Consider the following 26,806-nt stretch of genomic DNA (forward strand, 5'->3'; position numbering starts at 1 on the left):
CGAAGAAACGGTAAACTGGGACAGTGAGCAGCAGGCATTGTCGTCAGGTAAGGGAGAGGGCGTCGACATCAGAATGCTGGCGTCCGCTGCGGTACAGCTCGCGGATATCGTAGTCCTGCGGGCGAAGTGCCCATCGGGCAAGACGGTCTGAAGGATCGTTCAAGGGAGACTGCCAACCTAGTGCATAGTGGCCCGTGACTATCAAATGGACGGCCATACAAATAAGGCCGGAACTTATTAAGAGCCCATATGATGGCGAGGCATTCGTTTTCTGTCACAGTGCAAGTTGTCTCAGCTTTAGTAAGGGTACAACTTGCATAAGCCACGACATATTCAGGAAACCCTTGTTTTCGCTAGGCAAGAACAGTGCCGAGGTCAACACCGCTGGCATCTGTGTGCACCTCGGTATGTGGGCTGTCGGGTCGTAATGGCCCAAAATTGGCGGAGACGTTAGCAAACGACGGAACTTTGGGAAGGCGTCATCTAGGGTGCCTCGATGTCAGCGCCGCCTCCCGCCGTACAGGGTGGTGACACCCTTTGAGCAGGCCCTGTAAGATTTGGAGTCGGGCTTGTAGGACGATCGGAGGAACTTGGGGCGACATGGACTAGGCGAGCAGGGTTTATTTACAGTATTTACATTTTAAACATGGGATACATTTACACAGTCTAGCGTGACTCCCAAATGTAGCCCGCAACACGAAGCATACAGCAAACGAGCACACAGCTCACGAGTACATTGACGAGCACAGAGCACGAAGATGAGCACGCAGCTCATGAGCACGACGTCGAGCACACCCAGCAGCCGACAAAACAGCCGTTTTTAAACACTTCGTGTTCCCTAGAACCCTAGGTGAGGCAAAACGTTCGACGACATCGTAAACAAGCCGCCGCTCTGCCGGACGTTTTACACACACACACTCACACACAGGTTTCAGTGCCCCCTCCGAGGGCCGATGACCTTTGCAGCACTCGGAGCTGACCTTCGCAGCGCGGCCGCCGTGTTGTCCATTGTCCTGCGTCCCCGTAGCCAGGTAGTCACGCCCGACCCCAGCCGGCGCCTCTAAATTCCAGAGCGGACCTCGCACAGTGGCCTCCGCCGCAGCCCATTGTCTGGCGTCTTCAAAGTCCCGTGAAAAGGCACCGCAAGGCATCTCCTTCCAGGAAATCCCCCTGCTTCAGTCGAACCGTGAAGGCGTTGGCGATTTCACTAACAATAGCTCATCGCGTTTAGTCATGCAGCGCCGAGGGGTTGTTGACGCGGCACCACGCGGCCCCTACGAAACGAGTCACCGCGGCAGGTGTTGAAGGCTTCCATGTTCTCTTCGGGGAAGCTCGCAATGCTCGCAGCTGCAGCTGGCTGAGAAAATGTTGCCACCTCGGCAGGCCATTCCTAACAGCCCGCACCGCGCAACCGCCATATTGTGTCGGGGCTGCTGAAGCGGCCGTACATGTCCGTGCATTAGTCAGTGCGGCGCTTTCTTGTTGTCTGGTGTTTGTAATTTACACGGTGTTGCGGACGTGTTTGCGAAGTTTACTTTTCGGTCTGATTTTATAGTTGAAAACACTCCGGCATGCCCGTTTGAGGCACATCTTTGTGCACCAGGTAAACGGAAGAACGACACCATTGACTTTATTTCCCAGCGACCGAGAACGTAGGAAAAAGCCTGCAAGAACCTTGTTCTACCAAGCCGTTATGCTTAAATTTGTGTATTCGTGTAAAACGGTCTTCAGGAAATCTTCCGAAGCACTACACGTTCGCCGTCGTAGTCATATAATCAAGGCGATGAGAAGCCTGATCGAACCCTATGTTTAATTTTCAACGATTGCATGCACTGAGCATCGAAATGTTAGGAAAATGTTCTTGGGGAGTTTTGTCATGTTGCGGCGCAGCATTTATACTGGCACTGATTTTACCAATCACATGTAACGAGGGAGATGGAACATAGAAGTAAAACCACCGCAGGTGTAATATTTGATTGATCGGTTTTCATGTTTGTAAGAAGCAAATAACATTAACTTTGTCTTGTCGACGCTCTCAAGTTTATGTGCGTGGCCTGTGGCTTCAGGCAGGTGAACGTGTTGGTGAGCTGCCTTGAACCATGTCTTAGTTAATTCGAGGCTGTCTTTATTTGGTTTTACTCGAGTGACAGCTACATATTCTGGCAATAAACTCTCCCTTTCGTTTAGTGAGATGTGTCATTATATGTTGCCCTTTCTCACATTACTGCACTCATATATTGGTTGCTGCATAACAGAATGCAAGACAAATGTGTTTTTCAGCATAACATTTAGGCATTGTACTTATACAGGCAGGAAATATTCACAAGCCGAACGCATAGACTTATACATTAGACTAGATGTCTGCAACGACGACGTTCATTTATCAATGTTTATAAAGGTTGTACAACTGAGATCGCGTGCCTTGCTTTTGCTTTTCACTTAGAAAAATAATAAATTCTGTAGTTTTACGAGACAATACCAAGGTCTGATTATTGAGCGTTGTGCGGAATTCCGAAATAATTTTGATCACCTGGGGTTCTTTAACGCGTGCACCTAAATCTACGTACACGAGCGTTTTTGCATTTTGCACTCATTAAATTTCGGCAGCCACGGCCGTGATCAAAACCGCGACCTCGAGCTTGGTTTTTGACACTTTGCTAATATAAGACTGTTTATCGGCCACGTGTTCTTTATCATTATCACCTTTCACACGCACGTTTGTATATATATAGATAACTACAGTACCTTCAGTTATTGGCGACACTGCCAAATTTATTCACCTAGTTCTGCCCGTTACCTTTTCATGGCACCACTGAACTATAGTACCTGCGTAAGTTGCGTCAACGTTGTTTTCGAAACAGATTTGTGAGCGTAAGCGAAAGAGCGGCAAAAATGAATAGTGATCTAGTGGTTCAAAACGCTCTAGTATTTCTTTATTGTAGTCGTTCCACCTCTGTTTTTAAGGTGAGTTGGAAATATTGAAATGCACATGCACAAGCGTTCAAACTGCGAAAATTGCAAATTTTGCTTTATGTGCGAGCGAAGAACCCAAATTCCCGCTGTCCGTCATACTAAAGTCCCCAGATATTTGTTTAGGGCCTTTATGTGTTTCGATTTAGGTGCACGTTAAATTTCCGGACTCTTACACTACGGCGTGCCTCATAATCAGACAGTTGTTTTGGCACGTCAAAACCCATAATTTCTTTTTCAGAATAGCTTACCATGGCCTCTAAGATGCGAAGGTGAGGGAGCACCGCCCAATCTTGAAGGCCATGTCTTCACATGCTGCAAATTTTTGTCACAAGTATTGTTTTCAAAGCCGCTAATGCTTGTATAAAAATCTTGTAGTCATTTTATGAAATAAAAACTTTTCTTGTAGAGTACTACAGATTATAAATTTTTAGTTGTACTTTAAAATGGCTTTCAATGACAACCGATCGCCACCGACAACCGGCACACATTGCAATGGCGGCTCTCAGTGCGCAACTTGTCCGGTGTGCGTCTTTAGCAAAATGCTTCTTGCCACCTACTTCGTATGCTAATATTCACGCTGCAAAACTGAGCTCGTTTGCTCGCGCGGGATCGAAATGGAATTCTGGCAAACTGCGTTTCCTAGCTGTGGCTGGGCTTGCCTGCGGCGCTGTTGGTCACGCTTATATGCGAAGCGTGGAACCAAGAAAAGATCCAATCGGCGATATGTTGTCGCCTCTGCACACAAAAAATATAAGCAATCCTGGGACAAAAATTTCACGTGTCGTGAGTGCACCTTTCATTTTGTGACTGTGCTTGCTTGTCAGTACGATGACAGATTTGTTGACACGACTACCGGCCGCCCCGCGTAGCCATGTTCATTCATTCTCTGAATGTCCCTGTGCCCTTCCATTGAGAGATTCTTATCAAAGTGTGGCACCTCTGTTTCCTTGCCCGCGGTGAACGAATGTCTAGCCTGATCGTTGTCACTGCTGACTTTGCGGGAACGGACTGCCTTACTAGTGTAGCCTTCATTTTGCTTTCTTGTTCTTCACGTAGGTAAACGGGCCGTCGACAAAAACTGGTCTCAAGATAACCATGTATCAATACCAAACGTGCCCATTCTGCTGCAAAGTCCGTGCCTTCTTAGATTTCTATGGAATCCCGTACAACGTCATCGAGGTGGACCCTGTGCTTCGTCAGCAACTGAAGTTTTCCGACTACAAGAAAGTACCGATCTTGCTCGTAGAAGAAGCTGACAACTGCTGGGTTTGTGATTACTGCAATTCCTTTCTCCTTTCTTATGCAGAAGTAATTTACGACAGTTCTTATGCAGTATTTCAAACTTAATCATGATGAGTGACTTATCTGTTTTCATTTTCATACAGCAAATTAACGACTCCACAGTTATCATCAGTATGCTGCAGAGCTACCTCCGTGACATTAAGGGCGGCATCAGAAAATACCTCTGTCTGTATGACCCAGTCAAGGTTAAGGATGCTTCAGGAAAAGAGTCACTTGAAGTATTCAACAAGTACTTTCTGATGATGGACAATCCTCCTGCAAAAGGAAAAGCTTTTGATGACTTGAAGTGAGTGTATGGTTCACATTACGGCAATAACGTAATCTGACTTCGTGATATATAATTTTCGTTACGAGCTTAATACCTAAGGATTATTAGCACCATGAGGCCTCCATGTCCCATGTCACTAACATAGTCCATAAAAGCGTTAGCGATTTGCCAACTTTTGTAGGGTGAGCTGCCACATTCTTTTTTTGAATTATGCACATGCAGGGAGGAGATGACTTGGCGCATGTGGGCAGATGATGTTCTGGTTCACGTACTTTCTCCAAATGTGTACCGCACATGGCAAGAGGCGTTGCAGGCCTTCAACTATTTCTCGGAAGTTGGCGAATGGGAGAAAAACTTTCCTACCTGGGAGCGCTTGCTGGTTGTTTATGTAGGCGCCGCTGCAATGTACTTTGTGGCCAAGAGGCTCAAAAAAAGGTGATCTCGTTATTTTATGCATTATTATTATTATTTGTAGTTATTACTATGTACCTCAAACCAAGAAAGGGGTTTAAGCATGACAAGCACATCCTGGTAATATATACATACAACACAACACACTAGAAATATCGCATATGAAATGCAGAGAAAAAAAAGAACAGTACTATTGGGAATGTAATCAATAGGGTTTGGTAAGATGATTTCTACAAGCTATGTCCATTTTTGCGAAATGAGGTTGAGCCAAATGATGTGTGCGCCTTTTTGGCAAAAGTGTGAAGTATACAACAGAGTTGAGTGTCAACATCTGGTCAAAGAGTAGCGAATTCAAGTAGTTCAACATTGTTATCCATCATAAGTTCCATAAAGGAATCAGTTATTTTTGCTTTAGAATAAGTACATGTAACTGCATGTTCCTTGCAGTTTTCCCCGATACAGCACATGCAGGCAGTAACTTGCGACCGCGCTGGTGTGTGTTGAAAACCGGGTGTTTCGGAGCAGACAGCTTTGGAATGCCAGCCTATACAGTTGTCACACCACAAGTTGGTCAAGGCACTCTTGAAAGTTCTGTGTTCGAGTGGCCTATTAGAGAGACTATAGTTCTCACGGACGTTCCCAACCTCCTCAATTTTTTTTCTCGTGCCTTTGCTTTTTTTCTCTGCTATTCTTTTCATCTTTCAATTTCTCTTCCCCTTCCCCCAGTTCCGGGTACCGAACCAGAATCTTTTCAGGTTAAACGCCCTGCCTTTCCCACCCCATTTATCTTTCTCTCTCTTGAACTACACTAGAGTTTGTTAATGCTCTGTTTAGTATAAAGGTGCCACATTAGAAAAGAAATACATATGTTTTGGTCTCGTAAATGTAAAACTAGAAGTAGCTTTTCTGTTGGCACAAAATTTCTGAGCTTATGCCTCAAAATACACAGTTTACAGAATGCTGAACAACATGTGGGTCTTGCCATGCCAAACATCCCAGACATTACTCTGGACCATCTCAGATTCCTACATAGAAAATAATCGCAGCTTGGTGGATGTAGTGTTCCCTTGAGGTAACATTCTCGGAATTATATGTATTAATGTGAACAACAACTGAATCTTCCCTAATAAATAAAAATTGCATTTCATGTGCACATTTACATAGAGTAACTTGCTAGGAACTTGTTGTCTAGGAACTGTTATCTAGGAACTTGGTTCCTTATTACTTGGGTGCAGTTGGAGTCATTCTTCATATATGTGATTTATTAGTCCTTTTATATATATATATATATATATATATATATATATATATATATATATGTAAAGCCAGAGTGTGCTGTTTCTGTGAACTTACATTTTAAATTTGTACTCTTTTTTTTTTTGGCAGGTACTCTAGTCACATTTTTGTATCCATTGTTGATGTGTTACTAATTATCTATATTTTCCTGCCAATTTAACTTTTTCCAAAAAGGAAATTGTAAAGTTGAGAAAAATTTCAATGAAGCACATAAAGAAACGCTAATTTTACATTGTAGCAGTACAAGTAAAAATGTGGAGCTAGGTGCTTGTAATAGTGCATGTGTTATATATATTACGCAGATCAAATTTTTACAGAGTGACTTATGGCTAAAGCTCGAAAAAAAAAATTAAGCAAGCCTGCGTTGCTCAGCACTGCAAGTCAATTTCAGCGCTGTCCTGTTTGGTGTGCATGGGAACATTATATATGATGCGAGCGACTGCAAATATTTGTTATGTAAGAATCTGAGATGGTCAAACGCAATGTCTGGGATGATTGGTATGGAATGATGCGTATGTTATCAATGTATTGGCCATGCACAGTTGCAACACATAAACCATCACACCTTGTAATTTGCTTATGAATGACTCTCATTAGCCATCGATCAAGATTGTTTGCTCAAATCTGCCTAAATGCTGTATGCACTGGTAAATACATCGGAATATTGGTGTTTGAAAAGTGTCATCTTATGCCTCGTTTCCACAGCTTTGATGCCTGATACCGATTTCATACTATATGCATGGTACACTATGTTACTGAATCAAACCCAGGCAGCTGTTTGGAAAAATGTGCACGTTGACATTTACATTGATTGAAGATAGTGACTTGTGAGGCTGTTATATTTGGTACTCAACTTATTCTGTCACACACTGTGAAACGATTGTCATGGATGTTTGTGGCACAAAAAAAGGTTAGCAAAGGAATGAAGAAATGGACAGAGAGTGCCTACTAGCTGTGCTGGTGTTCTTTCTGTCTGTTCCTTCTTTATTTTGCTAACCTTTTGTGCCACAACCATTGACAGCTATGCAGTAACTAGCCCAACATCATACTTTGTGAAACAATTATATGTCTAAGCAGCCTGTCAGCTCACAAATCGTGAAATAGTGGGATCTAGACTTGCCTTCAAGGTCATGAAGCACATATTATGCAACATGCTGATGAAGACAAGTCCCCTTGTCGTAATGTAGACTCCACCATGATGCTTCCCTTGTTCGCCCACCGTTGGTCACTTCAAATCTCCATTTTCCTGTTCTTTTTTGTGTGGATGTTTTGTGCAAGTATTTCAGAACAGTGCAGTCAGTTAGATTATGTCTCTTACGTGAACAGTGTTTCGTGCAGTATTTAATATGTGCAATGACTGTGATTTCTTCTGAAGGCTGTGTCAGGGCTTTATCTGCATTTCAATGGCAAACATTTTATCACGGAAAGATTGGTTTTCCTGCTTGTACAGACTTTTCTAAAAGTAATGTCTCATATTTTCAGCCAGCTAAAGTTAAAGCTTGTTTAAATTGCTATGCATTTCATTTCAGCTGGCACAAGTTAGGTGTAATAACTCTGTTTAAGAAGTGAAGAAGAAAAAGGGGAACTGAGAGACCCAATTTTTGTTAGCCGCAATCATATGAAGTTGACAGATAATGAAGCCAAGGAAAGCATATGGGAAATTTGTGGTCTTTAATTAAGTGTAGAAATGATATGCTACAGGGAAATGAAAGTTGACAAAAATCTACTTGCCGCTGGTGGGAGCTGAATGCACAACCTCTGCAGTATGTGTGCATTACACTACCAGTTGTGCTACGGTGGCGGCTGTTCCCATGTCTGCATTCTCGGATATATTTGTGTGCAAGGTATAACCTTGAGTGGTGCCGTCATGGCCAGAACCACTCAAGGCCATGACGGCAGATGTGGAACACCTTTTTGACCTATGGCATCACATAGCTTGTGAAGTATGTGAACTTATAGGAGCAAGCAGCTGACCAATAAAGCCTCGTATGCTACCTGAAGGCATCAAACCTATCGAAGTTCAGACCCTTGCTATGCAATGAATGAGTAGGAGCGCAACCAAGGAGCCAGATTTTTGTTGTCCACCATATGAAGCCATAAGATAATGAAGCCAAGGAAAGCATAGCCTAGCATTATTTGTAGTTTTTAATTGAAGTGTACAAGTGATAAGCTCAAGGGAAATGAAAGTGGATAAAAAACAACTTGCAGCCAGTGGGAGCCAAACCCACAACCTCCTCATTACGCAGAAGTTTGGGTTTGGCCTTTTTTTATATGGAGTATATATCAGGCGTGCAAGATATTTGAGCAAACAACTTGGAATCGCCGTAACGATTAACATTCTCGTTCTTTTGGTCTGTGCACATTACTTCGTCCACACCAACCCATCTAATTTATCTAATACATTTATTCTAGGGTATCGGCTTTCATTCTGACACTGGAGATAAAGCCATACGTTCTTGTAATCTCCTTACACACCGGCTACAGCGTCTTGGAGATGGCCACTTTCTTGAATGTCGTGAAATCATTTGTTTTTTGTCAATATAATCTGTCAAAAAGACAAATAGGTGCTGCTAGTGGTCAGATGCCATTCAGGCGATTGAGTTTCTCCAGCAGGTGGAGGTCATGATGAGTGAGAACCTTGAAAAATAAATTACGGGCATTGCGAAGTGGCTTTGAGTAGCAGAGCCAGTATTTAAGCTTCCTATGCACAATTTCATTAGGCACCACGTTTAAGTAACGGATTTGCTTGCCCCCACAGCACCTGCGTGACCCAAGGATGTCTGCTTGTGAATGTCTATAGCTTCCTAGTTCCAAATATATAAACCTGTATGCTGCAATGTATGGCAGACGTCATTGAGAGGGAAACTGACATGCAGCCAAACAATGATAAAAGCTTGCTAAAGTCTGCTATTGTGGAAGCACTGCCCAACATCAACATGCACTATTTGATGCAGGCATGGAGCTGTTATCGAAGCTGAATTCAGTCATTAATTGTGGCTGCAGATTGTTTTATTTGTCTTTTACAAAAAAGCAGCAAAGGAAACTGAAATATTTGGAACAGATATATCGAATCTTGCCTGAAATATTGTTGCTATTCCTGAAGTTGCCATTATGTCCTCAAATACTTTGCGTACTCAGTAAGTCATCACTAGCACAGAGTTTCATGAGCATAAATATCCACCTGCCATTATTTTTTCACTGTCATAGTTGCTTGAATAGATGGCCTCAGCAATCTGCAGCCTAAATAAGATGCTTAGGATAACTACAAAGTGTCTACCAACCGAGAATTCTCAGGGAAAACTCAGGGAATTTGTGCTTCGATCAGGGAAAAATTAATTAGCTGTAATTTTATTGAAAGGGAACGAAAGTCGCGGTAATACTGGCTTGACTAACAGGGAGGAATCGTAACGAATCTACTTTCACGCCGTGTCGTCGGCTGGAGGAGTTGCCAGTGTACAGTCAACGACCGACTTTCCGGATTCCCGATAATTCAGACAGCTTCGCGGCACCACCACGTACCCCATAAAGTCAGTGCGTAAGCACGTCTGAAATTTCGGGTGCAAGAACTCTTCACTTTCCGATTTTCCCGGGCTTTTTGCCATGACCGCAGGTCCGAAATGGCATTCATCAATGCCACCACAGCCGCCATTTTGATTACCTTGCCGCCTCGAACCGGCGATCTCGCTCGCGGATCCGCTGGCAGCCGTAGCCACCACCGCGGCAACACTAGGTCTAGCTGCTTCGACGTTCTATACCAAACTTTTTGCTGTTCGGCGCCGTGTTTTTACAGCGAAGCTGTTAAGGGTTACTGCCCCCAGGATCGTGCCCGTGTGTAGACACAAAACTATCATCATCAGGATTGGCGCCAGCGTTGTCTTCTTCCACAGCTGGCTCGTTGGCGCTCCTCGGCGCGAACGCGCTTGTGTCACTACTTCCGCGTTCGTCGTCGTCATTAATTAATTAAGAAACACAAAGACGTAACCAATTTTACAGCGAATTATAGCGAAGCTGTAGTTCCGCCAGGATCGTGTCCGTGTGCAGACACAAAAAACCCCATACGGGGGCCGATCCCGAAGATAGTGCAATGCCGGGCCGACACGCGGCAGAGGTGAAGCAGGCGTTAAGCGCTCCCCATACGTGCGCCGATCCCGAAGATAGCACGATGCCGGACTGACCCGCGGCGGAGGTGCAGTTCGCCATTAAAGTGCCCACATACACAGCTTCGCTGGTCATCCTTCTTCACAGAGTGGAGGAGTGCTGAGTTTTTCATTGAAACGATTCGCCGATGTTAGCAATGGCGCCGACACCGCCTTTGCAAACCTTGCCAATGGCTTCGAAGCTCAGAAAGCACGACGCGTTGCATAATGCCAGTTCCCGAAACTCATCTTCGCCTTCGTACAGTAATGTTACGCAGTGAAGCATAACAAGCGTGGGAAGGGGCAAATGTTACGGGTGCACAGTATGTACATACATATTCCTTAATTATATACGCGTGCACCCGCCATTTCCTGTCACAGTACGAGCACCGATATGCTTAATAAGTGCACTGGAAGGCATTCAGAGCTTTTTCGGATGTACCAGCGGCAATTTTAGCCCTTAACGGCAGTAAAAGACATGCATTCATTTTTTTTTAACTGCATGATTTTTCGGACGTTTTCGCAGCCTCTAGGGAGTCCGGAAAATTGCACATTGACTGTACAACTGGCCAAAAGAATGCTTCAAGCGGTCCGTGGGGCGAACGCGCGTCGGAAGGAGGACAAGAACAGAAAGGACCTACCCATGAAGAATGAATGGGAAAGAAAGCGTGCTGCCGCTTCTTTGAAGTAGCTTGAGCTTAAAAAAAAGAAAAGAAAGAACGAAGTGGTGTTGGCGGATGTCAAGATGCAGGTGCCCCTCATCCAAACTAAAATAAACTCTTCAAAGCAGTGAAACGCAACACTGAGGCATTGTGCATGGGCTGAGAGTATGTCAGGACAGTTGAGGTTGACTTAACAGCTGTTGAGAGAGATAATGTCACTTGTGTCTAGGTTCGGGCCTCATACCAATGAGCTTGCTATCAATTGATAGAAATAGGTCATATTCGAAAATATTTGCTTCTGTATGCACCTCCTTTTTATTTGCATTTGGGAATGTTTAACTCTATTTGCAATGGGTTTTACCATTATTTTTCGAAGGTATTTTATTTGCTGTGCATTTCACTAACCCCTCCCTTCTGCTTTCTTTTTTTTTTTTCCCGAATAAGATAAACACATCTTACTATTAAAACTGGATTAAGTCTTTTTTTTTTTTAATGTGCTTACTAGAGAGTGACAGCAACAGGCGACATGGTGTCAGCCGTTTTGACATAAAATAAAGTTCTGTGTCACTCAGGGAATTTTGCAAAGCCACTCAGAGAAAACCTGGGAAAGTCAGGGAACTTGGAAATGTCAACCTGGTAGACGCCCTTAACTAGGAAATCCAGTGCACGTGGTCACCTTGTGTCACGTCAGTAGCAACAGGTGATGGCACACACCTGTCTCTTTGGTGTTGCGGCATGAAGGAGGCTTATTTGTCAAGTCCTGCTTTTTCTTTCAGGCATAACCTGAAAGACGACGTCAGGGAAAGCTTTCGGGATGCTTGTCATGAATGGACAATGGCACTAGGCAAGAAAGAGAAATTCCATGGAGGAAGCCTTCCAAACCTTGCTGACCTGGTAAGGAAGACCAAACATTTACATTCCTATATGTGATTAAGGCTATCCCATTGTTTGGGAAAACTTGCTACTATATTGCTTATATTTTCGTGCTTAAGTTTTGCGATATCATGTAAAATAATCTTAAACATTAAATTTTTTGAAAGCCTTCTTGTTGAGAAATTTTTGCACAAATGTGCAGAAACGAACACATTTTCAAATGTATCATTAGTACCAGAAGTCTAGGTAGTAAAGTACGAAGTGTCACTGGCTGTACTGCCCTCATGCGCAAAAGTCATGGACTCCTCTCTCCCTCATTCTCCTCCTGTTTTGACATCAACTTATGCAAGAGCTAAGAAAGGTGTTTCTTGTACGTGACATTATTCATTCGGCGTGTGATTATGCCTTAAACAACAACGAATTACAGCTGTTCCGTGAAGTGACACTCAATGATGATATGAGAAATGTTGGGTGGTGGGGGGGGGTGGCTCTGTTACTTTTGTGTACAACAGTGCAGTCGTCATACTTAACCCAAACACGCCTTTAAGTGCTGTCTTGCTTTATTTGTGGAGAGTGCTTGAAATTTCTAGTTTCAGTGCCTGGAATGTGCTAGCTTGATAAACTGGATGTATGAGCAGTTCTAAATGTTCAAAAGTAGGTTAATAAGTAACATTCTTTTCTTTTTTTCTCCTTGTTCTTTTAATGATTGGGAACTTGGTTATGGCTTGCAGAAGCCCTATATCGAAGTATAGTAGATGTCTGTTAATTTGACATTTTGGCTAATTACATTTTGTTTAGAAGTCTTGGCTATGGTATTGTGCAGATGAAAGTGCTTATTTCGAACTACCTGATGTGGTTTCTTAGTGGCTATGGTGTTGGGCTGCTAAGCACAAGGTCGTGGGATTGAATCCCAGCCACGGCGGCCGCATTTCGATGGGGGCGAAATGCGAAAACGCCCATGTACTTGGATTTAGGTGCACATTAAAGAACCCCAACTGGTGTAAATTATTCCGGAGTCCTCCACTAAGGCAAGACTCATAATCAAATTGTGGTTTCAGCATGTAAAACTCAAATTTGTTTTATTTCAAACTAAAGCAGATAGCCAATAATTAGATTATCATAAGTACTCATGCCATAAGTGTGCATGGGTTAATGTTGTCAAACTGTGGACAAGTGCGCACTGTTTTAAACATTGTAGTTTCACATCGTCATACAACACTATGAACATGGAATGCCTGGTAGAGTTATTGGGCTAACTGCAGGCATAGTTAGTGCAAAAAGGTGCGTGATGCTTACATAGACGTGTCTATGTGGCTGACTAATGAACAATGCTCATTTGTTCTATGCCATAAGTGAGGCTTGCAGGTAGTAGGAACTGTGATAACAGAGACTAAGTAAAAAGGGCACTTGATCTTGTGTAACAGTTCATGCCCATGGAGTATAACAGCCAGGCTTTGCCAACCAAGATTATTCTACAGCACCCACCTTTTTTTCGAGCGCATGTGCGTGCACACTTATTTCTCATTCAATTCAGCAGTACAAATTGCAGGCCAGCCAATGCCTCAGGGGCTTAAAAAAGGCAGCACATGGTAGACAGTAGGGAACCACTACAGTTTTTTATTTTTTTTACAAACAGCGTGGAAGCAGCACAGCAGTCATTTCTACTTGCTAGTACAAGTGGAAATCACTATGGTTAGACATATCCAGTAGACAAATTAGTTAGAAACACAAAATAAGATTACCACAATTTCACATCCTTCTCAGGTGACATCAATGAAAGTTTACTGCATTTCGATTTGCACCATGCCTAGTAAATGCAAAATGTACCATTTGCAAAATTATGTTGTTTGGCTGCCCTGCTGTCTCTCTGCCATTAGGGTATTTTCCAACCAAAAGTCCTATCCACTACATTTCTCCCTCTAAGTGCAGTTCTTCCAGGTAGGAAGCATGTGCACGAAGGCTTCTGGAGTATTAAAAAATATATATAATGTGGTCATAGTTCCCCATCAAGTGTTCTTCCCCAGCGGCAGGAAAATTATTGCTACCATTCAGTAGCCTTTTCCGCTTCATTAACTCCAAATTACTGATACATTATTGACTTTTTTCTTCTTCTTTAAAGAATAGCTGTTGACCCAGTAATAGTGACACCAAGCCTCATTTTTTCAAGAACACCACCAATAAACAAATTATATGGGCATTTTAATGCAACTAATTGAAAATGCATGCCATATGCAATGACTTGAGACATAACGCAGGAAGCTGGATGCATCATGGAAGCAAAAGGCAATGGTCACGGTCACATGGTACCACACATTATACTGGCGCATGCACTCGCACCATGATTGTACTGCCAAAAGTGGAGTCCATTGAGCATTAGATTGGATAAGGAGGGAGAGGTGGTAAAGGGTGCCTCCTGTGTTCTTGTAAAGTGACAACAAAGGACCAGGTTTAACCTGTGTCAAACTCTGGAGAAGTGCAGAAGGATTGAAGGGCCAGTTTAGGTGGTGTGTAACCAGATTTGAGTGACAGTGATTGCATGTCTTCAATCACTGCGCTGGGCTGACTGATGCACATGGGAGCAATTTGCGATATTGTGTGACCACCACCTCCAGTTACTATGATATAACCAGCTTTGCGCTTCATGCCCAAAGTTGCATTACACTTGGCACACATATTGAACTGGTCTCATTAAAATGTGATCTAACTGATTAGTTCTTTTCCCAGGGAATCGAGGCTTCGTACCGTAATTCGAGTTGGAAGCCACCTAAGCAACAAAAAAAAAAAGAAGAGATGCAAGATTTTCATGTCAGTGCTCCTTTAATGACATGGACTGCAGTTGTTAATTTTGTCCATTCATTTACAAAATAAACTGTAGAATGCAAAAACCAAAATTTTGAGATAACTGTGGCATAAATCCGAATTTATCATCTAATGTACCAGCCTAAAAAATTTGCTCCAGTTTCTGCTTTCTGGGACCATATTTTGTAACAACTTTTTTTCATTCCAGTGTATTTTGCCTTTTTTCATTGTCTTGCACAATGCCGTGCTAATGTTATCACCGATGTTGGCCACTCAACACAACGGACAATTAGAAATGGATAGAATCAAGGCAGAACAGTCCTTATAAAATATGGCCCCTGATTTGAGCAAAATAATGCTATCTCAAAACAAATGGCACAATGTGTAGATTCTACCATCAGTTCACATGGTGCTACAGTATATAGATAAAGAAGCAAACATGTTGCCATATGTACTTATGCATGGTTGCTTTTCCTTTAAAGCTTCATTCCTACTACGGTTGTGTGTGTAGTTGAGCACCTCTAACAAATACTAATATATGGTTAGTACAAATAAAAACAGTGCAGCTGTTGTATTTTGGATGCAGGCAACGGCACTGTGTCTTAGATTTTAAAAAAATGTTCACGGACCTCTCAGTTACCCGGAAGGGTGACTCTCTCCTTTTGCTGTCACTTTCTTTTTTTCTCTCTCTGCACCCTGTATTTAATTCATCCACTGGTTTTCTTACGGTGCATGGCATACTGTGGCCTGCCACTTACTATTTGGATTCAATTGAGGAAGGGGAGTTAGAGATCTTGCCCCCCTCCCCCTTTTGTTTAAAGATGTCAATTTTGTGCCCCTACTCCCCTGCCCTTTTGAAAAGGTATGCTCGCATGTTCTAATTTTATGTGTAAAAATGAGCAAAGACAAAATTTTTATTAGAAGACAGTGACAATGACATCTTGATGCATGCAATTCAGAGCCCTCTGCTGCAACGTCTTTCATAGCCTATGTGTTGTTTTGGAATGTCAAAGGGTCAGTCAAACAATCAATCAATCAATATAAAACACGCATGGTAGCACGAACAACTCCAATTACACTGGATACCAAGCAGTAGTGGTCTGACAACCTTGTAGGAAAGTGATGCTGAAGAGTCAAGGAAATGTACTACTCAATCAGACAGTCAGCCCACTGTGATGTCAAGGACTCTTCTGCAGCATTCACTTGCTCAGCTTATCAGTGTAGCCTACTTCACGGTGATTAATCATGTCAAAGGTGACAAATTTGATTGCAGAAAAGACATGGCAAGTTCTTTATAAATGGTCACCTAGTTCAAAAGAACAGTTGCATTCGAAACTGCCCACATATAATCATTACTTTAACTCTTTCATTACCGTGCCTATAGAAATAGATCAATGTGATCGACAGTTTCTCTGTGCGCTGTTAAACATTTCCATTGGAATTCTACTAGCAACGTCATGCACCGTCTGAAATGACAACTGAACTTCAACTATTTCACAGATTTTACAATAATTGGGCAATTGCGGAGTCTGGAAAAATAAAGCTTCGACTGGATGTATCGTCGAGGCTAGCCTCTAGTGCTCCTAGCACTTCCTCGATAGAATGGCGCAAAATTTACATTTTGATTGACTTGGCAACATAAATTTTAAATGACAACAGTAGTGAAAACACAGAAGCTTCTCTCGGGTTGTTTAATTTTTCGATGTGATGTCTAGGCTGTTTCAACGATGTTTCAAACAACAGTAGATGCTCATGAGTGCATGTTATTTTGATAATTGTATACGACTAATATTAAGTGCCACTTTATTTTTCCCACCATGGGTTGCTTTAAGCCAGCAACATTCCGACAATGTATCTACTGTTATTACAAGCAATCCTTGTCATTGTGTGGGGTTTTCACTTGCACAAGAGCATGCAGTTGGTTTCAGGCAAACCATCGACCAACACTTAACTAGCAGTCTATTCTCACATTTTGAACACCGCTTGTGCAAGTGTCCTTATTCATTACTGTGCAAGACTTCACATTACTGTAGAGCACTGTACAGGAACTGAGCAAAGCACGTGGAGGCTCCAGTGCCAGTTGAACGCACAGTAGGCCACCTTATTACACAGAATAGCTGATCGAACGCAATAGTCAAGCATGAGGAGGCTTGTCCATGCTCCCCAATTTGATAAACATTGCTTTATGAGCCTAAAGAATGCAGCAAAAAACGAAGCCAGCACCTGCTGCAGGCTCCCTGTACGATAGGAACTTACCCGTTTTCACATTTGAAAAGCTACTACTTTCCTGCATAACACGAGCATCACTATGGCTAGTATTGATGCCAACAAATCCTAATAATTTTTTTGCGTGATATGACTTAGAAAATTTGGGAACTAGGAGTCAAGTGCATATTTTGTATATTTCAGATTTTCTTTACTCTGAGTACTTTACTAAAAATAGCAAATTATTACTTTTATTCATATTCCTTCTAGTGCTCCTTTGAAGTTTCATGCAAGAATTCTCAAAAACTGTCAGAGCAATTATTACTGCTTTACATCCATTCTAAACACCAGTTATATCAGGCTATAACTTTATGTATCGCAGTATACGTTGCGACTACTATGTCTTGAAATAAAACGTCAAAACATAAAACAGGGTGTCTACCAAGCGGGAAAACTGAGAATTCTCAGGGATTTTGAATAATCTGGGTATACTTGGGGAAAACTCTGGAAATGTGTGCTTCTATCAGAGAAAATTAGTTGGAATTTTATTGAAAGGGAACCAAAGTCGCGGTAATGCTGGCTCGAGTAACAGAGAAGGATCGTAACGAATCGTCTTTGACGCTGTGTCGTTGGCTGGAGGAGATGCCAGTGTACAGTCAACGACCTACTTTCCATACGGCCGATAATACGGATGGGTTTGGGGTGCCAGTCAATGTATAAACACATCTGAAATTGCTGACGCAAGAACCTTTCACCTTCCGATTTTGCAGACTTTCGGCCATGACCGCAGGTCCGAAACAGCATTAAAGCCCCCACTGCGTCCGTTTTGATTACCTCTCCGGCTCAAACCGGTGCTCTCGCACGCAGATCCACTGGCAACCGTAGCCACCACTGCGGCAAATGCCGTGTTTGTTATTGAAACAATTCGCTGCTGTCAGCAATGGCACTGACTCCGCCTTTGTGGTCCTCGCAATTGGCTTCAAAGCTCAGAAAGCTTCGAAGCCAATCGGGAACTGGCATTGCATAATGCCATTTTCACGGCCCCTAGGGAGTCCGAAAAATCGGACGTTGACTGTACAACTGACCAAGAGAATGCTTCAAATGGTCCGTGGGGTGAACGCGTGGAAGGAGGACAAGGACAGAAAAGACCTATGTGTTGAGGAACTAAGGGGAATGGGGAAAGGAAGCGTGCCGCCTCTTCTTTCAAGGAGCTTGAGCTCAAAAAACAAAGTGTTGGCTGGCACCGAGATGCAGGTGTCCCTCATCCAAACCATAATAAAGTCTTTAAAGCAGTGAAACGCAGCACTGAGGCAATGTGCGCGGGCTCTCAAGATTCTCTCGTCACAGCTGGTAAGTCAACCTCAACTGTCCTGACATACTCTTGGCCCGCGCACAACGCCTCAGTGTTGCGTTTTACTGTTTTAAAGTTTTTTTTGCTTGGATGAGGGACACCTGCATCTCGGTGCCAGACAACACGTTGCTTTTAGAGTGCAAGCTCCTTGAAAAAAGTGGCGGCATGCTTCCTTTCCCATTCATTTCTCATTGCGTATAGGTCCTTTGTCTTCTTGGTCTCCTTCAGCTGTGCGTTCGCCACATGGACTATTTGAAGCATCCTCTTGGACAGTTGTGCAGTTAGCATCCGATTTTTCGGACTCCCTAGGGGCCGCGAAAACGTCCGAAAAGATGAATGCATGTCTTATACAGGCCGAAAAAGCTCTGAAGGCCTGTTAGTACACTTATTAGGCATATCGGTGCTCGTACTGTGACAGAAGATGGCGGGTGCGCGCGTGTATAATTAAGGAATAAATACTGTGTCCCGTGACAGTTACCCCCTCCCACACTTGTTATGCTTCACAGCGTAACATTAGTGTAATGAGGTGAAGCTGACTTTCGGGAACCGGCATTATGCAACGCGCCACGCATTTCCGAATTTCGAAGCCAATTGCGATGACCACAAAGGCGGTGTCGGTGCCATTGCTGACAGCGACGAATTCTTTCAATGAAAAACACGGTACAGAACGCAAGAAGCTTGATGCCGAACCTCGAAGCAGCTAGGCCTAGCACTGCCGCAGTGGTGGCTACGGCTGCCAGCGGATCTGCGTGCGAGCGTGCCGGCAAGCCCGTGACATTCCCAAAGTGCCAATGGGACCGATCCTCGCGGGCGACGCTATCGCTGCCTAGATTCTAACGGTAGTTGCACTGATACCAGAAAAATGTTTGCTTACTAATAATAGATAATGTTATGAATATTATTCCCTTACAATCTAAATTTTAAAATGACAGGCGACGTCTGAATAATTTCTAATTGCTTAGAAAGTTACATGTGTATCGAAAGCGCAATGTCGCTTGGGAGGAATACCGCACAGCAGACGACCGACACCGGCGTCATCTGCTTCTGCTATTGCTTTTGCGCTGCCATCTTGCTTTGGCCAGGTATATCCCACTAAATATATATTCTTATTTACCTTTGATATATATTCACTTATATATATATTCTTATTTACCTTTGAAGGTTGGCACTTCTGCATAGGCCGAGAGAAATCACGACGCTAATCACACTAACTTGCTCCCAATAAACAGCTTTATTATAACATCATCGATGTTTACATGAAATAAAAAGCACATGAATAGCGTTTCAAAGATATACTGTTGCATAACATGCATAATTGTTTATGTGTTAAAAAAATACTACGTACAGTCTCGTCACACATTACGGGTGAACACAAGCTGTCCGCCGCTGAATGAAGAAACACATCCGACCACATAAGGCCGTCGCACGCTGGTATGTTGCTAAAGTTCCTCCACTTTTGTAGCTGAAGATGTCACGTCACTTCGTTCACAATATTCATGAACTGCCACTTGATTTAAGCCAGTGCTTCCTGTTTGAGCAGAAACACGTAGCTTTTTTCACAAGGGCGAATTCTGTCGCGACTGTTCGACTTCTGGTCCAGAATGCCTGCTCTCTCACAGTTAACCATTCGAGAAGTCACATTATAAACATTTTCAGCGTTTAAGCTGAATTTGCTTCGAAAAATTGATAATTTCAGATAGAAATATTTTTCTGTACGTGCTGATTTCATGCGTTTCAAATAAAGTTTACATAATAAAGGCTTAGCTGGCGTTTCAATTACCGCTGCCGGCGGTGCACTGTCGTTTCGATGGTGGCGCCACCCCAAGGCTTGGACGCAAAACATGCCACATGCCACAGGCTTGGTGCTGGTTTGAGGCGGCGAGGTTATCAAAATGGCGGCGGTTGTGGCTTTTATTAATGCCGTTTCGGAACTGCGGTCACGGCAAAAAGTCTGGAAAATCGGACGGCAAAGGGTTCTTGCGTCCGAAAGTTCAGACATGTTTATACATTGACCCTATGGGGTACGTAGTGGTGCCGCGAAGCCGTCCGAATCATCTGGCGTCCGGAAAGTCGCTCGTTGACTGTACTCTGGCAACTCCTCCAGCCGACTACGCGGTGTCAAAGACAATTCGTTACGATTCTTCTCTGTTATTCGGGACAGCATTACCGCGACTTTGGGTTCCCTTTCAATAAAATTACAGCTAATTTCCCTGATAGAAGCACAAATTACCTGAGTTCTCCCTGAGTTTTTCCAGACTACTCAAAATCCCTGAGAATTCCCGGTTTTCCCGGTTGGTAGACACCCTGATATATATTCTTTCTTTCTTGAAATGCTTGAGGCCAATTAATAAGTTGTGCATGTAATTCGAGCAGGGGATTTAATCCTTTTTATGAAGAAACGTAGCATGACTGACTTTACAATATTCAAATATTTAGTTACTTTGTAATTATGATGACTCATCATAAAATGCTCAAAGAGTCATTCTACCACCTTGATTTGCTCTCAGTGGAGTCTCAAGCACTATCTATGTTTCACACATGTATCGACAGTCGATCATAATTCATGACGGAAGGGGATATTCGAAAATATTTGTTTCTGTATGCATCTCCTTTTTATTCGTATTTGACAATGTTCGACTCGATTTGCAATGAGTTTTACCATTGTTTTTAAAGCTATTTTATTCGCTGTGCATTTTACTAATCCCTCCTTTCCGATTTCTTTTTGAATAAAATAAACACTACTCTTTACTATTGAAACTGGATTAAGGTCTTTTATTATTTTTAGCATGCTCGGTAGAGAGTGACAGCATCAGGCGACATGGTATCAGCCCGTGTTGACATAAAACAAAGTTCTGTGTCACTCGGCATTTTGCAAAAGGAAAACCTGGAAAAATCAGGGCAGACACCCTGATTAGAGCACCCAAAATGAACACATTTCTAGCGGTAATGAAAGAGTCGAGTCACAGTACTGGGGCAACAGGTCACACTTCTGGTAAAGTCACCAAATTAATGGTCAGTGTGAGAGTGACTTCTCATGTTTCCTTGTTTTAAGTGCCGACATGCGAATTGAGGTATATTTATTTACTTATTTATTTACTTACATACCTACAGCGCCCAATGTTGGGCATTAGAGTAGGGGGAAGGAGTATACAAATTATGGAAATACAGATGATTGATGTTACAAAAGGATAGATCTCATACACAATACAACAAAATATTGATATTGAAAACACAGTACTTAACACAACATTACACTAGAGGTTATTATGAGATACAATATAAATACACTTTAGTACATAATACGACGCAAAATATTATTAATAATTATAATAAAGTAATGAAAAAAAAACAGCGAGTAAAAAAAAAGCCGCGGACAGGAAAGGTTAATCTCCTATTCTGTCCGAAGCGAAACACATTTTAGAACTAAAGATATAAATGTTTTGACAACAAAGTTTCGAACACAGATGGCGTTGCTGTAACAATTTCGAGCGGCAGTTTATTCCAATCATGTACAGTTTTTGGAAAGAAGGAATGCTTATATAGGTTGATACGGCATTTGTATTCTTGCACCTTTAGCGGATGATCTGTTCTAGGCGATATGTAGCTTGGGTTCTTTATGTATGTGTCACTGCACAAACCAGTCTTGCCTGTGTAAATATTGAAGAAAAGTTTAAGCCGCAAATATTTCCGTCGGTTCTCGAGAAGTGGCCATCCCAAGTTAACACGTATTTGTGATGAGCTCTGAGTGAAATCATAGTTGGCAGTAACGAACCGGGCGGCGCGTTTTTGTATTCGTTCCAGTTGGTTAATGGCTGTGTTTGTCTCTGGGTCCCAGGCAGAGCTGCCGTACTCTAACATCGGACGAACGTTTCTTAAATAAAGCGTTTCCTTTACCTTATGGGGGGCTCTCCAGAAATTACGTTTTAGAAAATGTAACATACGACTAGCCTTTAACGCCACGCTCTCTATATGGTCATTCCAAGAAAGATTATTTGTAAAGACAACGCCTAAGTACTTGTAACTAGTTACCTCGATCAATGGTTCACTGTTTAGAAAGTAATTTTTAACAAGTGGTACCCTCTTGTTAGTGAAGCGAATGACATTGCACTTGGCAGAGTTTAATTTCATGCTCCAGCTGTCGCACCACGTGGACACTGTTAGAAGGTCATTTTGTAAGATACTTGAATCGGCAGGGGACGTAATGGTGCGATATATGCAACAATCATCAGCATACAGGCGTATGTGACTGGAAAGATGCGTTCCTATGTCATTTATGAATATTAGAAATAACAGTGGGCCCAAGACGGACCCCTGTGGAACGCCCGATAAGACTTCAGTCTCTGATGAGGTCAGTCCTTCAAGGACAACACGCTGCTTTCTACCAGTAAGATACGCCTCAAGCCATTTCATCAGTGATGCTGGAATTTTGATGGCAGACAGTTTTGTGAGTAGAAGGTTATGTGCAACAGAATCAAAAGCTTTCTGAAAATCCAGAAATACGCAGTCAACCTGGTGTCCGTTATTTATTGATGACGCGATATCATGGGTGAATTCGATTAGCTGAGTGTCACATGAGAATCCCCGGCGAAACCCATGTTGCGTGGGGCAAAAGAATCCGTTGCTCTGTAAGTGACTCATTAAGTTGGTATAAATTATATGCTCTAGTAGCTTACATGAGACGCTAATTAGTGAAATAGGTCTGTAATTTTTTGTCTTTGTCTTGTCGCCGCCTTTGAATACAGGTACTACGTTACCACTTTTCCAATCTTTAGGCAGGGACCCCTCTTCGATAGATGCCTGAAAAAGAATTACTAGAAATGGGGCGACGGATGCAGCACAGTTCTTTAAGACATAGTTTGGAATGTGGTCAGGACCAGATGCGGAGCTAACTTTAACGTTCTTGAGCAGTGAAGCAACTCCCTGTTCTGTTATGTCTATGTTTTCCATTTGTTCGTAGTCGGTAGGAATTGGTAAGTCTTTCACAATAGCAGCAGTGCCGGAAAATATTGATTGGAAGTAGTGATTGAAGTGCTCAGTTTTGCCGGTTACGTCATCACCGTAATTTACGTCATCTATAGTATCAGGCACAGTTACTTTGTTGTTCCCTTTACTTTTGACATACTTCCAGAGATCTTTCGGATTAGATTTTATTTTATCACCTAATGTGCGCGGGTATGTAGCCTCAGCGTTCCTCATTTCTTTGTTGATAGTCTTGCTTAGGTCTTTCATCTTAAGATACGTGTTGGAATCCGGGCATGCGCAATATTTGCGATATAATCGGTGCCTTCTGTTAATAATTGATCGAAGGTTGTGGTTCATCCATGGCTTATCAGTTTGCCGTCGGGACGATACGATGCGTGATGGGACGTAAACTTGAACTAATGACAATAGCTTAGCTTTAAACAAACACCAGGCAGAATTAACGTCGATGTTTGAGGTGTGTCGACGAAATTCAGGTAGAAAGCCGTCAAGTTCCAGAGATAGCGATGAGTAATCTGCTTTATTATAAAAGAACACCTTCCGTGGCGGTGGGCTTTTTCGGCGCATAGCAGTACACGTTAGTTTTGCAGCAACGACTTCGTGGTCGCTTATACCGGGAATTACGGTGACGCTGGATACAAGATCTCGATCGTTACAGAGGAACAGATCAATTATGCTTTCATTAGCTGATCCTAACCTTGTTGAGCGCTCAACAAACTGAAACAGAGAGTTAAGTACAGAGAGTTAAGTAGTTAAGAGATAAGTACCTGCCAACATTTATGATTTTATCATCAAATGCCTAATTTTTAAAGCTTCTTTACAATTGTCATATATATGCCAGTGATCCTTAATTTCTGTCATGTTTAGGGCAGAAATAGTTTTGAGAGAATACGAATGCATTCACCGGCCAATTTTAGGAGCCAAATTTTTTGAAGTCACTCGATTATTCAGACCTATCCACAGCACTGTGACGCAACACACTCCGTAGAACTATTATATAACAATAATAGCCAATTCAGGTGCTGTGACATGAAAATTTCATAAGCATTTCTGTCTGTATATGGTGCAGATCATTCTAGCTGAAACTGTAGAGCTGAATGCTTGTTCACAGCAGACATACAGAATAAAATCTGTAAATTATGTTATAAACCTGAAGTAGTAAAACAATGTAGTATCTTTCACCAACTTATTGTGTTTTTTTTATCTTTCGACTGTAGGATTTTCAAAATTTCCAAATTCGCAGGTTCTTGTACTCCTTGTAGTCCATGCGATTGTTGAGAGTCGAGTGCATGCACATGCACTCTCTTTCGTGCAACACGCACACACGTTTTCAAACAGTTGTTCAAAACTCAAAGCTCTGCTATTTGTAGTGGTCACAATAGGGAAGCAGCATTGCAAATTCATATCCAATTTTATCACTGTAGCATGCAGTCTGGTTGTTTTCAACATGTGATTTACTATATTGACAAGTTGCTTTAGCGGCACATTGCCTCTTGTTTGCCCCATACTTTACTGCTTGCAATAAGTGTTCTAAAGAGCAGCCGTGCAATTTCAGTACAATTCTTTGACTTTTTAACAAAGTAAAAAGTCAGAATGATGCATTGATTCTTTTACATTTTGTTGTTGTTGGGTTTTTATATATTTATTTATTTATTTATTTATTTGGAACAATTCTTATCATACATAAGAATTGTGTCCAAATGAACTTATGCAAGAGCAATTGTTCTTAGGCAGACTATGTGCTTTTTCATACCCAGGCTGTTTATGGTGTGCTGAGCTCTGTGGAAGGCTGCACAGCATTTGAAGACATGTTAGCAGACACCAATATTGGTCCTTGGTACTACAGGATGAAAGAAGCCACGTCAAGCCATGCTGGGGCTCGTACTTTGAGTACTATGGTGTGCTAGTTTTAGTAGAGTTACTTTCGGACTATATTTGTTTTGCTGCATCTCATTTACTTTGTCCTTGTACTGTTGTCATGAAAAATGGTATTGTCTGTTATTAAATAGGTTAACGACCATGCAGTGTGATACATGTTTATTCCTTGCCACTCTGCACACTACTGCAGGTTACATTAAATTACCTTAAATGTAAGTCTGAACATAACGAAAAAGGCATAGCATGTAAACCATGAGCTGCACTTGCACTTGCACATATGCAGCCATAGGTCATGCTTCCATTCGTTATGTACAGTGATACTTATTATGAACAGCATGCGCATAGCCCTTTGACTGAAAAAAAAATTTGCGATGCACACCATAAGCTGTGAAGCCACACCATAAGGCGAAATTTGCACTGCCGTGAAGTCGCACCTCAAAGTCAAATTCACATGAACCCGCACCCTGCCTTTACTATTAAATTTTTTCTAATTCTTGGTGCGGGTTAGTACAATACTGCTTTGCCTGCCAAGGTTCATTAATTGCTACAATGTGTGCCTTCGTCTCGAATCTGGACAGCCGTTAATGTGGCGCTGCTGCCACCATATTGAAACAGTTACTGAATCTATCAGTACCAAATATAAGGCGGTGGGGAAAGGGGCCTCTGAGGCTAAGGGTTCTTGGAAGAAACAGCACCTTATTTTCGATTAAATATGGTAAATCATGTTAGCATATTCTTTCAATGTATTGTGAAATAAAACACTATATGCACACATGAAACGTGACCACACAAATAATGCAAAGGGGACACTTATGTTGACTTTACGGTTATAACACAATGTAATGACATATCATGCAGCTGTATCCATGGGTTAGGGAAATTGAACATAACATAATGGTCATTCGATTACTGTGAGTTACAGCCTAGTGAGACCATTTGCACATTCTAAAAGGTCCACATGGATCATGCAGTACTCAATTTTATGAAAGGACGGTGACGTGCTGCCGCAAGATTCTAGACAAGTGCATGATGGTATATGAGACTGCACAGATACGCATTGTGGTAGTGTTCCAGTGAACTGAAAGTCCCTAGCTGAGCTTTCTACTGGTTGTTGAACTCCTCATATCTTAGAAGCCCGAAACTGGTTCAAAAGACTCCGGTACACATGTGCGGCCTTTCAGAAAGACAGCCCAGCCTTCAGTGAAAGTGTTCGTAGTCTGAACTCTTTCCCATAGTTGTAATGCTCCTCTACCCCTAATGTCACTCCCTCTGCCACTGTTGCTGTGCCTACCTCTGTCTGGTTACGACTCCCTCTGTCAGCTTTGCTGCCATTAGCTGTGGGCGGCCTGGGCCACGCGACTGTTCTTTGGCATAGTGCAGTCATTTCTCCTATGCCGTTAGATCCAAAAGATGGGCCTCATTCTGATCACCATGCTCAGATTAATATTTATGTGCTTACAGACGATTTCAATGCACATAATCGGTATGTTGAGGTTTTTAATTATATCTGTGCAAATTTTGAGCCCAAAGTTTGTATTACCATGTTCACAGCAACAATTACAAAATTTATTTTGATAACATTGAAGGCATTTTCATGGCTTCTGGAGCACTTCGCTAGCTTCTTCTGACTCTTCCAATTGCCTCATGACTTGCACAGACAGGTTCTTCAAGG

The 26,806-nt window shown here is 42.4% G+C and overlaps 1 protein-coding gene across 1 annotated transcript; it reads left to right on the forward strand.

The window, feature by feature from the left end:
- The first annotated feature begins 3,448 nt into the window (after positions 1-3,448).
- Su(P) (prostaglandin E synthase Su(P)) lies at positions 3,449-25,280 on the forward strand. The gene is made up of 6 exons (XM_050196841.2): positions 3,449-3,756; positions 4,030-4,239; positions 4,359-4,561; positions 4,766-4,978; positions 11,825-11,942; positions 25,014-25,280. Exons 1-6 carry the CDS (start codon positions 3,466-3,468, stop codon positions 25,161-25,163), a joined length of 1,185 nt encoding a protein of 394 aa, XP_050052798.1. The 5' UTR covers positions 3,449-3,465; the 3' UTR covers positions 25,164-25,280.
- Positions 25,281-26,806: the final 1,526 nt, after the last annotated feature.

Source organism: Dermacentor andersoni, chromosome 1, assembly GCF_023375885.2.
Source record: "Dermacentor andersoni chromosome 1, qqDerAnde1_hic_scaffold, whole genome shotgun sequence".
In the NCBI taxonomy this organism is placed as follows: Eukaryota; Metazoa; Arthropoda; class Arachnida; order Ixodida; family Ixodidae; genus Dermacentor; species Dermacentor andersoni.